At 36.3% G+C, this 12,207-nt stretch overlaps 1 protein-coding gene across 1 annotated transcript in view; it reads right to left on the bottom strand.

Moving 5' to 3' along the window:
* Positions 1-6,950, bottom strand: part of st18 (ST18 C2H2C-type zinc finger transcription factor) — a 47,675-nt gene extending 40,725 nt beyond the window's left edge. The window contains exons 1-2 of the mRNA XM_020924191.2: positions 6,912-6,950; positions 5,762-5,912 (exon numbers count right to left, since the gene is read on the bottom strand). Coding sequence (XP_020779850.1) covers positions 5,762-5,912; positions 6,912-6,950 — 190 coding nt within the window. The remainder of the gene's footprint in view (positions 1-5,761; positions 5,913-6,911) is intronic.
* Between the last annotated feature and the right edge of the window lie 5,257 nt (positions 6,951-12,207).

Below are 12,207 nucleotides of genomic sequence, written 5' to 3'. Positions count from 1 at the left end.
TGGTGTGGTGCAGATATTTTTTTTATACACTTATTGCTTATATTTAATCCTTAGCAGTTGTTTTGACCAGTGGAGTCTCTTTTATAAGTTAATGATAATAAAATGAGCAACAAAGTCTAATTTTGTTATGCCAGTATAATCCAGGTTGTCCTTAGACTATGGGGAGAATTTTAGACTGTGTGGGGTCACCATAGTCTCTTGTGTAAACGGGAAACACTGGAACAAGTATCTCTAAATGCTGCTTTTTTCTGATATTAAAATATTCAAGGCGCTGTTTGCATAATAAGTTAAAATCATCTTGAGTATTCAGAGATATGCACTTGAATAAAAAAGGGAAAAAAGAACACAAAAACATTCACATTAATCTGGATGGCTTGCGATTTTTTGATTGCGCCAGCCAGATACGCGAAGCTTGCTGACATGAACTAAAATGCAAATGCCCTTTGAGCAAAACAAAGAAATTGATTATGAAGTAAGTTTCTTCAGCACAAGTAGCCAGGCTTTGAGTGATTAATGATCGGGTCATTGATTTCCTTTTGTTTAGATGTTGCTTAACTTTCCCGAGACACAATTATAATTTGTTACCAAACAATAAATCCAATCTGGCATGAGCAAATTAAGTTTCCCTATGGCCTCTTCTGTGTCACTTTACATCTGAAATGGATTGTTAAGACGCAGCATTGCATGTAAATGTCTCCTGTTCGTGTTTATATTTGGTACATTTCTGATTAGCTATTGTCTTTCTCACCACATTGGGGAAGTCGGTGCACTCCTAAGATTGAAAAGAGCTGTTTACAAGATCCGTGACTTGTCAGATACAAAGCCAAGGGTTAATCTTTTCCTATTATTTTCACTTGATAGGCTGTTTTGCGACAAATCTTGTGATAAGGCTTCAAATTAGTACAACACTTCAGTCTGAGCAATCCACATGCAATAGAGGAAGTTAGTGGTGATTGGTAACATGTGAAAACCCAGGACTTTTGTGTGTCTGTGAACTGTAATTTGAGTTGTATATAAATTATAACTCTAAACATGTACGCTGCATGTTATAACTAGAGAATATGTAAACTATGACAATAAACGTGTAAGCTGTATGTTATAAACTATAACTATAAACATGTAAGCTGTATGTTATAACTTGATAATATATAAACTAAACTATAAACATGTAAGCTGCATGTTGTAACTAGATAATATATAAATTATAACTATAAACGTGTAAGCTATATGTTATAAACTGTAACTATAAACATGTAAGCTATATGTTAGGTAATATATAAACTATAAATGTGTAAGCTATATGTTAGATAATATACAAACAATAAATGTGTAAGCTGTATAATTAGATAATATATAAACTATAAACATGTAAGCTGTATGTTAAAAACTATAACTATAAATGTGCAAGCTATATGTTAGATAATATATAAACTATAAACGTTTAAGCTATATGCTATAAACTATAACTATAAACGTGTAAGCTGTATGCAATAACTTGATAATATATAAACAAAACTATAGACATGTAAGCTGTATGTTCTAACTAGATAATATATAAACTATAACTATAAACATGTAAGCTGTATGTTATAACTTGATGATATATAAACAGAACTATAAATGTGTAAGCTGTATGTTGTAACTAGATAATATATAAACAAAACTATAAACATGTAACTTGTATGTTATAAATAGATAATATATAAACTATGACTATAAATGTATAAGATGTATGTTCTAACTTGATAATGTATAAACTATAACTATAAACAGGTAAGATGTATGTTATAACTTTATAATATATAAACAAAACTATAAACATGTAAACTGTATGTTATAGCTAGATAATATATGAACTATAACTATAAACATGTAAATTGTATGTTATATCTAGATAATAGCACACTAGAGATGTTTTTTCCGCTGATGTTTAGACTAATGTTTGTTTCATAAATGATTAACTACATTTCATCATTTATATATTCATATATACTCCTCACAGTTCAACCTATAAACATGTACTTGTAATTGTGAGTATTTCCCTGCCTCTAAACTCTCATATTACATTCACATATCTTGGGACACACTACTGTGGTGCACTGTTTGTTTTTTGGCTACACATAATTTAAAGCATGAGAATTACATTTTCATAGATTTTTAAAAAGCAATAAAATAGTAGGGATGGGACAATTGTGTATACTTGTGATAATTGCTAACCATTATAATAATTACAATAAATAAATAATAAATATGCCACCAGATTGCGTAGAAAAACGTAGCATATTCATTAATTATTTTATAGATTGTTGTTGTTTTCACTTATAACTAAGTAAAATAGTTCTTTAAATATGGAATATACTAATAATAATATTGTGAATATTAATAACCATGACAGCAATTTTTGTGACATTATCTTTACACACAGTTAATTTGAGCATTATAATCATGACGCAAAAAGTTCATTATCGTTCAATTCCTGTTTTATGGTTATATTCTCCATGCTATCTGCAAATGAGTGGACACAACAGAAGTCAAAATCTATTAATAGGAATCCACATCTCCATAACGTAATGAATATGTATAAGCTAATGTCCTTTCTGTCTTTCTTTAAATTAAAACTAAGTTGGATATTGGGTTCTGAGTTAAACAAGATTATTTTTATATTTTGCCTCCAAAGTTGTGAAAATACATTGTTCTTATCCTTATTTGTCTCTCTGTTAGTCACATCACTATGTACTTTATAGAAAAACAGTCCAACTTTAAAAAACTTGCCCAGATCCAGACATTTATACTTCCTGATTTCTCGCATCATCTCTCCAAGATAGTGATAATACGATTTCTGTGTTTTTCGCTGTTGAGAAACAAACTGGATTATGAACAGATCACTACATAAACAGCTTTCTAAAAGGAGGCAGCTATTTTAAAAAAGGCTGAAGAAATGCAAAGAGGGATTTAAATTTTAATTTGAATTTATTCCAGCAAGTGAAAGGTTCTTTTGAGAGGGGATTTCAGCAAAGATGATGGTATTTAAAAGTGATAAACAAGCATCTAAACCTCCAGTGGAAAACAGTCATTTTGCTTCTTTCTAGTCTAACGGAGGAATTGGGCTGCTATGGTCACATCCAAAAATAAGAATAAGTAATAGTAGTAATTAAAATGTAAATAAGCAAGATCCGTGGAGATATTTCAGCTGATTCCTCATAAATTGCGCAATTAACATTTCCTCTTGACATACCTAGTGACTTTTGGATGTATAGCTATATGTCCTCAGGTGCAAATTCCCGTTTTGCGTGGACTTGGCATCGCACACTTTCTACTGTACATGGGTGCTCGAAAAATCTTTCACACTTATCACATGCGATTTCAGTCCTGGAGGGGAGCGCAGGCAAAGTTCAGAATTAAACGCCGCTCCAATGAGGACTTGATTAAGAATAGTACATGATGTGCAGGTTGAATCTGGAGGATCTTTTTGGGGAATGATTCACACATTACACGAATGTCACAAGGATGATTTACATGATTTACCAAGCCTGTCATCTGTCATACAACTCCACTGTGGTACAAAAAACCTGCCTGCATGGCTCCTCTTTGACTTGACCACTTATAACTTGTAAAGCGGAGGAACCTGCGCCACACAAGAAAGACAAAGAGTTACATCATTTTGTCGAACAGTTAATCCGATCATGGACAGTGTTTGAGCATTTGCTATCTTCGGAAAATGCCAGCAAAGGCGCTAAGTAAACCTATTTTACAAGACTCCCTCACAAGGATACAGTGCCAGTATCGGGATAAAATTTCACACAGCAGCATGGCTCAGTCGCGTAACCTAAGCAGGCTTAGCAAAAGGGAGCACTACAAAGTATTGCACTTCCCCTCTGCATGTTGTTGCTGTTTGGAGCTAACTAATGGCTGTAGACTCTGTTGTTAATGTGGTGAGTTGTTTCGAATGGTTCGAATATGGAAGTGTGCACCTGGCATTCTGCGGTCGGGCCTGGCAACACTCCTCCCTTATAATTATAATGAACACGCAGTAATTCAGGGTTGAGGCTGAAATACGAATGGTGTCCTCCGAGACAGCTTGTTTTAATGGTTATGCAGAAGAGTTCCTAGAAGTGCAGATGGCAGATGCAATGCCTTTGAAGCTATTTACAGAACATACTCTACAAGGTATGGAAAGGCCCATAGTGTGCGGCCATATTGCTCTTTTGTGCTCCCAGATTAGACACTAGCAGCCTTATGAACCACTAATGAAGGTTTCAGACTGTTTATGGCAATGTGGGGCTAATTGTATAAGTAAATACATATACAAAATGAGTTTGTTGTCATGGCACCTGTGGGCATGTGTGGCAGCATTTGTCAGGTTAATAATACAATTACTTAAACAATAATAATAATCAAATTTTTATGGTAAATTTAAAGCCTTTAATGAATTTTAAAAAAATCTTTAACGGTCAGGCTTTTCGAAAGCTAGACATACTTATGACTGCGATTGATTGTTACATCTAAATAAAGGCATTTGAATGCTGCATATATATTTTGACCTTTTGGTTATAATTAAATAATTAATATAAATACCATTATTTTCTAATTAATGACAAATATGTTTTGGGTTAGGGTGGAACCTAAAATGAACAACTTCATTTAATGTGCACCTAAACAATTTCAGTTTCACTTTGAAAAAGATAAAAATTAAAAGACAGAATAAACAAAAAATATAAATACTTGTTATATTTTTTTCTGATGAAACAGAATACAAGTACATTATTTTGAGATAAATTCCATTATTAATTTTAAAACAACCCTTTCGTCCCACTGTACTTACTTTGTCCACAAAGGGGTGCATTTGTGTTCAGTTTGAGCCTATGTCTTCCAGGCACATGATGAATGTATCAAAATACATTATCGTGTACATTTCATAACATTGACGACTGTGCAACATATCACCAAGAACCTGTGAGAACATTTCATTCACAATATGGAGCCGACCTGGCTGTTCTGTGTCTTCATACTGCCATACCATATGACTCAACACCAAGGAACAATGTGTCTGATATTTATAATATGCTCAAATGATTAATAATGGGAATGAATAGTGAAGCTAAAACCAAACGTGCATTGAATTAACGTCACACTGTTCTTCTCTATATACGTACAGCCTATGTATTATATCTGCATCCCTGGCAGAGGCCCAAACTTGTATAAAAAAGGGATAAGAGGCTTTGAATCAACCCACTACTGTGATACAAGAGCAGGTTTTGGAAAACAACAAAAATGTGAACTGTAAAGAAAAGTTTTGCCGCATTAAAGTGGCACAGGAGCCGCATTAGCATGTGAAAAGAATAAACAGGCGCATTCTCAGTTACACACTCCACCTGGCCGAGCACCAGCGTCCTTGTCAGAAGTCCACCCACCGCACTGGCTAACACTGAAAGACCTCCTGGGGACCGAGCTGACCATTCACTCGCGTCTCTCCTTTTCCCATGCACCTGTGACTGTTTTTGTGTTTGCTATTTTTTGCTTTGTCTTTTTCTGGCAACACTGTATCATCGGAGACACACTTTGCCTCAAAAGGAATTCTCCTGCCCAACAATGTGGTTTGTTTGTTCACCGGATATGGCAGGCCACAGAGTCACAAATGCAAGAAAAAGAGAAAGAAGAGAAAATAAACAAGTCGTGGTAGTAATAATTAAAATGGCCTTGTAAAGAAAAAGCAAGGAGACAGGGGGCGGAGGTGTTATAAGGAAGTGGAGTGGACTTTTACCGGCTGGGATGGTGCCGAGTTGGGGGGCTTCCTCCTCACTCTCCTCGGAAGGCTCATCCGGCTTCTCCATGGTACTGGACCTTAGAGAGGCGCTTTTCCATTTTCCAAAGGACTTTGCCACAATCGCTTTGTCCGCTCCTTTCATTGTTTTCTGTAAAACACATTTACAGCATGACTTCCCAGGTTTATCCCTCTTGTGAGCCATCTGCCCCCTTTTTTGGCTCTCAATGAACCTGGGCTCATCTTTGCACAACCCCAAAGTAAGAGAGAATTAGGGCATTGTGTGCATATGCATTCTCTTAAGCATTCCAGAAAATTTCCTGATTGTCCTGGCATATTTTTTTTGAGTGTGCTTGGACATTGTCTCTCTCCTGACATTTTACAATTCTATGTGGAAATAGTGCCACTGATTGAAACAGTAAAACAATAGTTTAGCAAAGTACCCCCGCAGTAAACAGCCAGCAAAATGTGGAAAAAACAACCATGTTTTCACTTTTAATCCACGTTAAAGGAAACAAAAATAGCACATTATGCCCTAATTGAGTGCTGTACAGTCCGCAAATACTATTACAAGGCCGATCAGGATTAGCAGTGGAACGTACCTAGCTATCTATTTCAGAGTGCCAAGTCTCCTAGCAGTGGGCAACTAAATTTCAAAAGCTGGCAAATCCAGTTGTCTACTAAATACAGAAAGTACTTAAATCCACAGCTAACAGAAGAAAAAGAGGGATAAAGGGTGCTCTGCATATCACCGAAAAGCTTGTGCACTTTTCAGAATCACTGGCTAGGTTAAACAAATATGCTAAGTAGAGATCAAAACAATCCTTTGATCTGCAGCCTAGTTTTCAGAGGAATGGCTTGGCTGTTGTTGTAAATAACTTGTATAAATCTATATACCATTTGCCTTCAGGTAATATCAAAAGTGCCAGGGATTCACAGGCAAATACCTCGTTGTTAGGAAATAGATCAGATAAAAGCGTATAAATATTTCAACAAGCCTGCACTCTGTCATTTTGTGTATTATAGCCACGGAGTTTTAGCTTCCTATGATCATTTTCACTTCACGGCGCAAAAAACATGAATGAATACGTGATAGCAAAAAGTGACACTGAAGCTTGTTTTTTTTTCTGTTGTGTAAAATTGTTCTTACCGCCAGCAGCCAGTGCAGGTCGAAAACTGCGTACAACATTGTGTCTAACTTCATACAAAAGAGGCTTGGAAGAATCAGAGAATGCAGAAACTATGCAACTTGCTGACTAACTTTGGCCTCTGTGTGTTTTGATCGAACAGACAAAGGAAAACGCTGTCCATTCAAAACACATAGCTTTTCAGTGTGACACAAGGGGGGGTTGGTGGTGGTGGTGGTGCTGTGGTGGTGTTGGGGGGGGAGTGCAGGGGTCATGGCAGTTCCCCGTCCGGCCTGAGGGTCCACCGGGACTGGGGCGGGATGGTACTGAGCTCACAGAGTCGCTGTTGTCCACAATGCAACTTTTTTGAAACTCGGATCGGAGATTTTAGGTTTGCATTGTTTTATCTTAGACCACTTCCCATCCGGATTAAACAATACGATAATTACATCTTTAGTTTACAAGTTATATTTTTATATTTTTCAGTCTTGCTTGTAAAAATATTCCTGACTTTTGTTTAACTCGTGGTAGCGTACCTTTAAAATATCTTTATCTATATGTCTGAAGGTGACAAAAAATGCCACAAATCATTAACATAAAACAGAAATAATTGTTCTGATCTATAAGTATTGAAGGATCTATCTACCCAAATCTAAATCTAATTTTAGGGCTTGTATCTTGTGTTAAGTATTAATTATACTGGACACTACGCAGCAGATAATGTGCTTTGGCAATCCTGGTAATAGAGATCTGAAAAGACGGCATAAGGCTAATTCCCTTTAACGTCTAATGTAAAGTTTAATCAAGTCAATCAATTGAGTTTACAACCTTAAATGGTTACATTAAAATGCACAATAACGTTATTTCTGAGTTTGACATTTTTATAAAAACTCAAATGTAAGCAAGTCATCATTATGCAAAGTAAAATACAATACCAGATTGTTCGAAAAAGAAGAAATCAATCTGTAATGTGAGGGCCACTGCCGTAGCACAAGTTATTTATTAGTTTTACAAATAGTTCAGAAAAGTATAGTTAAGATAAATACTGTTTTGGATCAATCCATAATTACCCACGTTCTGATATTTTCAAATTACTTTCTTGAATTCACAGTAGGCTCGTGGTCTCTATTAAAAAAATATTAACCAGTATTAAAATGCTTCATAAACATCAAATTCTTCAATCAATACACACAGAATCATGTACTTTACATGTATATTTAGATTGTACTGGTCTCTATTAACCAGTATGTTAACCAGTAAAATGCCTCATATAAACAGCCGATACTTCAATATGAAACAAAGCGTTGAATATTTTTACACATTAGAATCATGATAATACTGTATATATATATATTTTTTCTTTACACTGGACTTAAAATGTGACTAGAGCTGGTTAAGGATCCTATTAAAATGCCTCATAAACAGCAGATACTTTGATTTGTATATTTTTACACATTAGAATCATGATAATACTGTATATATATATATTAGATTGCACTGGACTTAAGACACAACTAGAGCTTGCTGAGGATCCTGGAAAAGCGTTTTTGAGAGTGAACAGAATGTGCCATATTCTTGACCCGTCTGCCTGAGATGCTTGCTGTATATGGAAGCGAATACTGGACGTGAATTGTGTCGTTCTCTGTGTCAACTTGTTAGGTGGCAGTTGCTGTAGTGGAGTGGTGAGAGCGGCACATATGCATTATAGGAGAAAATTGTGAAATGACAGATTCCGGGTGTGATACTGAGGGAATGACTAACTAATAGGAGGGGTGCTCCAGGCTGTTAGCTTTGAAAAGCAGTTTGCACATTACTTTATCTTGTCAATCAGATTCCTGGAATGGAAGAGGTGACTGATAACTTGAATTAATTATTTTCTTATTGCATGCATGTGTTAATTCATGGTAATTTATGTCCCTTACAGGCCCAAGCCAGAATATCCAGAGTAAAGCGCCACCTCTGGCACGCAGATCACCACACCACTCTCTGTGCATATATTTATATCAAATGAAAGACTTTTTTTAATCCTGTTGGAACAAGGACCGACTGCCAAATTTGATTTTTAAATGTACTTTTAAGCTGTTCATGCTTTACGTTTGCATTTTTTACCCCTAACAACTAAACAACACTGAGCAGTGTTTACTGCTCTGATGGGATTTGAAAGTTACAGTTTTTTTTTTCTCGAGTTAATCCTCCCTCTTTAAAACATTCCCCCATTCTGGAAAAAAAAAATAATGCAGCAGAAGTTGAGTAGAACCAACAAGGCGTACCTCTCTCATTTGCAAATTATGCATGTGGTAATTTCATTTTATTGTAATTATATCACTCACAGAGAACATTCTTTTTGAGCCTTCCCACACAAAGCACTGAACAGCACTTTAAACAATTGCATTTGACTGAACATCTTTAAACATTTTGACAAATTTAACTTCCCCCCCGAACACAGAGGATAAGAGGAAAAACATTTCTCTGATGAGAACCGAAACAGCAAGAAGTTCTAACAAGGAAAAGGCTGCCAGGTGGCGAACTGGCTGCACCAACAGAACGCACAATCTGTCTGCTTCTCCTTCCAAAGCACTGACAGCTGCCATCACCAGCCTCGCACACTCGCACTCAGTGGCTCCGCAGCTCCGGCCCATCCCTCTTTAGTGTTTCCTGCTAACCTCCGAGACAGGGTCACCTGGCCCCCTAGTTGGCCGTCTGTGGGGCCCTGCTGGCCCCCTGGAGACCTGCCTGCGTGGAGACGCGCCGCTAACACGGGTCTAGCAAAGCGTTTAATATGCAAACCCAAGGGCTATTCCTCTGACCCAAGAGCATAGCTTTTCTAACAGTGCAATCCAAGTGCAAAGATTTGATAGGCAGCCATTTATTTCGAACTACGCTGCTATAATCGTGTTTAAAGGCGCATAATAATGCTTGATTACATGACAGTTGCTTCATCTTTCTTTCCAAACTAAGTACATACATGCACAGAGGCAAAAAAGAAGTGAGCTACACTAAGCAAGCATTGCAACCGGGCTAAAAATAAAATCTGGCAAAGTTGTTCTGATCCCTTATTGGTCCCATAGTTTGATTTCACATTTAGCTTTTGCATCCCCCCTCCGCATAAACATTTCATTCTTCCCCTCCCGCAGCACAATGAGACTTGAGTGACTTTGGCAGCAGATTTTGGATCGGCGCTCCTGAATCCACCAGTGTATGTTATCAGCAGGTAAACAAGCTTTCGAACAAAGCCATAATGGAACTGCAAGCGGCATAAAGAGGCTCATCTCAAAAGCTATACAACCCATCAAAGCCAGTGTCATTTCCTCAACACTGCTCTGCAGCTGGAAAATGCATGCCTGTTAGTTACAGTTTAAATCGCCTGTCTATTTTCAGACACTTCACAACTATTTGTATTGATTATTATTTACTTGTCAGCAAGCAGGCAGATTACCCAAATAAGACAACAGATTGTAATGTTTACTGGATTCTTCCGCGTTTTTTGTTTTATGAAATCAAAAACTGTGTCATGCACTAAATTAATGGGATTTACACTTATAGGGGTATTTGAATAATTATTTTCCTCAGAGAATGAAATACTTCTGTCTATATTTGGAAGGATTACTGCTGTTAAACTAGCTCACAGGAATTAAAAAAAAACCCGTATCCCACACTTTACTGATCACATCTCACTTATCCCTAAACTTTCCACACATTTCCACAGAAAAAGGCCTACACACTCTTTCCCCTCTCTGTCTCTTAATTACACATAAAACTATGCCATGAGATTTGCAATGATTTCCAATACGAGCCCGATAAACGTGTTTAGATTTTGAATTATCATATTTATGTGTTACTAATAGTCATTATGTTCATCATGTGGGTAGAGAATCAAGCATCCTCCAGTGTTGCGCCTTCTCACATATTTCGCAGACATTTCATCACACGTTTAATCTGCCCCTGTCTAAGATTTTCCAGCGAAACCTGTAAGTCAAAATAGAGCGCTGGGACAATGCGCGATGAGATTATGAAGCATGTCTGTAAAGGGATGTCTGTTTGATCATTGCTGTGTTGAGGTAAACTTCTCCACTTGGTCGCATCAGTGGCTGACAGGAGATATGTACCCTAATCTCTTTGCCTAACCCTTTTTTCTTAGGCATGAATAGGGTGAAAATATGATGGCATTAAGTCGATTTTCTCCTTGGTTTGCAGTTTCCGCCGTAATTCTTCTTGGCTCTCCCTCAACAACACACTTGTTCCATTTAGATTTCCAACAAATATAAATGTTAAAGCGATTGCCGATTTATTTTTCCATCATTTGAAGTTCATGCATAAATTTAAAACCACAAATAATGCTTGTTTATTTGCATCTATCAAGTACACTGTCAAGAGATATGGGAGAATCAAATACAACTTATGTATTATCTTCAAATACAGGAGATGGCAGTGACAAAGAGATCTGAGAGTCTACTGCATGCTTTGTGCATCTTTGCTGACATTATATTCATATTTCACATTTACCCATCTAAACCTTCATTTAGTGGCAACAGAATATGTTGACATGAGCAAAAAAGCCCTATAACCCCTCTTTGAATTTTCAAAAGATTCATTAATAGAGCTATCATTTGACTATAACTAGAATGCATTTCATATATGCCCTATTTAGACTGATCAGCTACAGGGTTTGAGTTGAGCATATTGGCATTAAGGTCACTATTGTGTCATATTCTCTTCATTTTATTTCTTTATTCAGTATTTAAATAGAAATGTGTTTACAGGAAATGTAAAAGGAAGTTAACTGCTTGTCACAATATAAGTATAATCTAAGAAAATTTTAAAAACATTTAATCTTAAATGTAAGTTTTATATGAAAGTTACCTGCCGCTTTCAATTTTTATTGGCAATTTTTTAAACCCACCCAAATAATACACAACATATTTGGTTATTTGGATGTGGTCATTTTGCTGCACTTATCTGTACTCAAAATGGATACTTTCCTAAATGTTTGTCTGTTTTTCTTTGTCAATAAAATCAACTTAATTGTACCAAAGGCAAATTAGATGCTACTTTAACTAAGTACTATGTGGGCTACTCATCAAGAGCCTATTGCTGTAATACATAAATAGTATTAGGTGCACTTTTCAGCCATTTTCCATTCACGTGTACCCTCTGCTTATTTCCTGCTTTCTTATTTGTGCAGTCGCTTTGATATCTTAAAATGTGCACGTTTAAAAAAAAAAAATCTAAACTTAATCCTAAATTAATTACTCTTAGCATCAAAACGAAACACTGTAATAATGAAAAAGCGCAGAGTATTCTCCAAAGACGGATGATTAA

Source organism: Boleophthalmus pectinirostris, unplaced genomic scaffold (genome assembly GCF_026225935.1).
Source record: "Boleophthalmus pectinirostris isolate CB_2022bp ecotype Guang Dong unplaced genomic scaffold, ASM2622593v1 HiC_scaffold_16, whole genome shotgun sequence".
NCBI classification, from domain to species: domain Eukaryota; kingdom Metazoa; phylum Chordata; class Actinopteri; order Gobiiformes; family Gobiidae; genus Boleophthalmus; species Boleophthalmus pectinirostris.
Note: the sequence above shows the minus strand (reverse complement) of the source record. Positions and strands in the feature narration are given on the sequence as shown.